Raw genomic sequence first — 4,732 nt, forward strand, 5'->3', positions numbered from 1 at the left:
TTGGGCCTCACCGAGGCGATGACTACTGACCGAGACCTTTGGAAATATGTATATATATATATATCATCATCATCGTTTAACATATATGTATATGTATATATGTATATATATATTTGTATATATATGTATATATGTTTGTGTATATGTATATATATATGTGTGTGTACATATATATGTATATGTGTATATATATGTGTGTGTGTGTATTAGAAAAATAATCAGGTACTCAGATGAGTGGATGGTTGTACATCTACAGATTTTTATTAATATGTCACATGTTTTATAAATTAACACTTTCACGTAGTCTTGTATGGTTTTCAAATTTTGATTTCACTTTCAGATGCTGTCTCTTTTTATATTATTGAATGTGTAGGGGTGGAGATATATATATATATATATAGGATAGTAAGAGAGGGTGAGTAATGGAGGGAAAAGTGAGAGAGAGAGAGTGTGTGTGTGAGTGTTTTTCTGTTGGTGTGTGTGTGTATGCCTGTGTGTCAATGTAAACAAGGTTTTCTACTTTCTTCCTTCTCTTTCCCATTATCTATTATTAATCAGGTATTGTGCGTACACTGTTCTACTCGCACTTTTACATATTTTAAAAAATAACAAACTTTGAAAAATGTGGTACTTCTACATCTACCATGTTCATCTTTGGCTATTAATTAGCAGATATTCAAATTGAAATTGAACCTTTATAACACACATTTTTGATTTCTCACCTTAACGTATAATCTTCCTGTGATAGTTAAAATTTCAACTTTATCCATGGATAGTATATTTTTTCACATCACTTCTGCTATTGCTGTTAGTTTTTAGTATGTTTCTTACTTATTTTTACTCTATTTAACTTAAAAGAATAGGATGTTTTGAAAGTTCTTAATAATTTTTAATTAGTTTTCAAACCTTGTATATTTTATTTTATTTAATGCCTGACCCTGAATGATCCTTATCATTCCATTATTTCATGGCTTGTAGTGGTATTGTTACTGTTATTCTATCTTATTATTATGCGCCCTTTTAAAGCCTAGCCAGGCTCATGGGCCCGGTTTCTATGGTGTATGTGTTCCACCCAGCTGGACGGGACGCCAGTCCATCGCAGCGTTACTCAAGAAACAGGAAGAGAGAGTGAGAGAAAATTGGGGCGAAAGAGTACGACAGCTGGAGCCTCGTGGAGCTTTAGGTATTTTCGCTCAATAAACACACACACAACACCCGGAATCGAAACCGCGATCCTCCCACACACACAACACCCGGAATCGAAACCGTGATCCTCCGACCGCGAGTCCGCTGCCCTTACCACTGGGCCATTGTGCCTCCACACTGTTATTCTATGGTTGACTTAAATAAATCTAATCCTTGTTCCATTATTATTCTGCACTTGACCCATGTTAGTTAACACAAGTTCGTGATTATTTAAGATAGTGCAATTAAACTAGTACATAATTATCATATTCTCTATTAATTGTTTTGGACTACTATTGTATTCTTTGTTAATTCCAACCATTCATTTTATTAGTTTCTTAAACCTTGATAAGCCCATTATTATAAACTATGTAAATCCTATATATTAATTCTTTACATTAGTTATAAAATAAATTCTATCTCTTATGTGTCCTTTAAATGATATTAGATATATAAGTTTTTAATTTTCATCATTATAATTCTATGTTAATTCCAATCATTCAGTTTACCAGTTTCTTAAACCTTGATGAGTCCATCATTATAAACTATGTAAATCCTTATGTATTAATTCTTTACATTAGTTATAAAATAAATGTTATATCTTATGTGTCCATTAAATATGATATTAGATATATAATTTTCACCATTATATTCTATGTTAATTTCAATAATTTATTTTACCAATTTCTTAAACCTTAATGAGTCCATCATTATAAACCATGTAAATCCTATGTATCAATTCTTTTATAGTAGTTATAAATAAATTTTATCTCTCATGTGTCTTTCAAATAATATTAGATATATTAGCTTTAATTTTAAAATAATTTAAAATAGTTTTTAGTCCAATATATATAAAAAATTTTTTAAACTTCACAGCTTATCTATGGTTCTTTATACTGATATAAATAAGTCTAAATGTACTTGAATGTATTGATTAATTATGTCACTATTATTCACGTAATAATTAAGCTAATATTGGTATCTCAAAGTTTCCATACTTAGTATATGTAAAACAATACTGATACATATATATAACAACATTTAACAATAACTTATCTTATCGAAGAAATGCTGTTAAACTAAAATTTTAAATGTAGTATGTAGAATGTAGTGTTTATAAGAAATATATCGCGTGAAAATATGGCGTAAAGAAAAAAATTATGGAATAATGAGATAGAAATATGTATTTAAACCTTTAAGATGACATAATGTATTTTAGATGTGAGAATAAGAAAAAAATTAACTGTAGTATATCATTTACTTGAAACTTCTAAAGTCTAAATAACTTAAATCTAAAATACCTAAAATACATTATATATAATATACAAAAATGAAGCTAAATTACAATAATTTAATCTATTTTCATTAATTGATTAATTCATGTATTTATTTATTTTATAAACATCTTAGTTTAATCTTATTCTAAATATGTAATATATCCTTTATAATCTCGTGCTAATTCATACACATTCTACTACTACAAATCATAACTACAACAATTAGTAACATAAAATAGGGTTTATATAAATACATAAATTAGCTACACTTATTATATAAGTAATTTAACTTATGACTGCATTTAGTTTTTTGTTTATCCAGGGAATTAATCAATTTTTTATTATCAGTTAATAATATCTCCTTAAATTCATTAGTACATAATAAACAAAAAGCACTACCTATTCGATAAGATTTAGCCTTACAAACTATCTCCCAGTTTAAATTGTACATAATATTTTTAGATTTTAGTTCCCATATATATTTACTAAGGCCAGTAGAATTAATTAAATTTCTATTCTTAAAAGAATTCATTTGTTGAGCCACACGTAACTTAATTTTGTTAAAAGTTGACCCTATGTAAATAGTATTTAAATTATAGCCATTCATATTAATATCATCAAGCAAATTCACTACACATTTATATACTACATCCTCCAAATTACAGTTATTATTAAATTTACATTTATTTTTTATCTCTACATGTACACTTAATTATGTTCTGGTCTGTATTATTATTATTGGAATAATTACTTGATTTGTTTTCGTAAAACTTATTCAACTTAAATTTATTAAAAGAAGAAATAATATTACCAACATTATTAGTAGTAGAGTAAAATTTCTTTAATGATGTTTGTTTTAACTTGAACTCCAGAAGGAATAATGAACTAAATTTTGTTCTTATTATTTCTATTATTACATTTATTTTTCATATTATTAAATTTATTATTATCAATAAAAGAATTAAATTTAATCTTATTTTTTAGCCTACTATTATATTTATGTTTTGTATTATCATAATCCCTATTACTAATACTATAATTATCTAAATAAAATTTATCATAATTATTTATGTTAGGTTTATTATTATAAAAGACATAGGAATCATTTAAACTATAATCTTTTATATTATAATTATATTTAGAATTATTAAAGAATTTAATATTATCATATCCCACCTCCCACAGGGCATCATTATAATAAGGTGTGTGTTTTTGGAAAATCTCAAAATTAGAAGAAAGTAACGAGAGAATAAAAAAACCTTATGTTATAAGCAGTCAAGCATGTGCTACGTGCTTATGTATATATGCATACATGTGTATCTGTATCGGTGCGTGTGTGTGCAAGTTTGAACCTAGTGTATGTGACCTCATGTTGCTAATAGTTGATAATTGAGCATGAATGACATTCACCTCAACAATAGGAAATACAGATTTGATTGGTAGCGTATTGTTTTGTTAATATTTTCAATGATGTGATTTTCTGTTTTTTATTTTATTGCAGTATCATTGTGGGTGATTCTAACATTATTTTTCGATCTCCACTTGGTATCCTGTTGCCACGTAAAGGTGGTCGCCCAATGAAGCTTATTTATTTTGTTTCTCCATATGATCTTCTTGATCGTAAAACTAAAATAAAACATCCTCTCACAATAGATGGTATGTATTCTACAGGCTTTTTTAAAAAATTGCTTTGAATGGACTGTTCTTTTTTGCATAACAAAGTTTTTCTTTGTGAATTTAATTACTAATGATAGTAAACATCTAAGAAAAATGAAAAAATCCCTTGGCTACATATTAATGCTTATTTAAATGTGGAATTCTAAAACACGTACTGAAATTTCAGTATAGTCATAGACATGCAACAGTAAATTTGAATTAAAAATCATGTATTAAGCTTGAAGTATTTCATAAGGAACTGCTATGGAATAAAATTTAAGATAAATTCTTTTTCAAGATAATTTTTTATCTCAATTATGTGTCTACTTTGAATTCATTTTTATTTAAAACAAAGTACAATATATTACAGTGTTAGATCAATTTATACTTGGGATAAATATTTTAGATTGATTTATTCAATTCATTTGCTATTTTCTCTTTGTTTTAGAGTGTCTATTTGCATTTTCAATTGTTAATGTATTTTGTAGCCATCACAGAATATCAGTTGGGACATAGTGTCACAGTGTCAATTGAACACAGTTCCCTGAATCGCTTGCAAACAATGCCTTTGATGACAGTTGTGAAAAACCAAGATGGCAAAAGGTAATGTATGA

At 27.0% G+C, this 4,732-nt stretch overlaps 1 protein-coding gene across 1 annotated transcript in view; it reads left to right on the forward strand.

The window, feature by feature from the left end:
• Nucleotides 1–3,671: 3,671 nt before the first annotated feature.
• Nucleotides 3,672–4,732, forward strand: part of LOC106883109 (mediator of RNA polymerase II transcription subunit 1) — a 17,492-nt gene continuing 16,431 nt past the window's right edge. Inside the window, exons 1-2 of the mRNA XM_014934003.2 lie at nucleotides 3,672–4,118; nucleotides 4,607–4,721. Of these exons, the coding sequence (XP_014789489.2) occupies nucleotides 4,040–4,118; nucleotides 4,607–4,721 (194 nt within the window). The 5' untranslated portion in view covers nucleotides 3,672–4,039. The remainder of the gene's footprint in view (nucleotides 4,119–4,606; nucleotides 4,722–4,732) is intronic.

Source organism: Octopus bimaculoides, chromosome 9, assembly GCF_001194135.2.
Source record: "Octopus bimaculoides isolate UCB-OBI-ISO-001 chromosome 9, ASM119413v2, whole genome shotgun sequence".
NCBI lineage: Eukaryota > Metazoa > Mollusca > Cephalopoda > Octopoda > Octopodidae > Octopus > Octopus bimaculoides.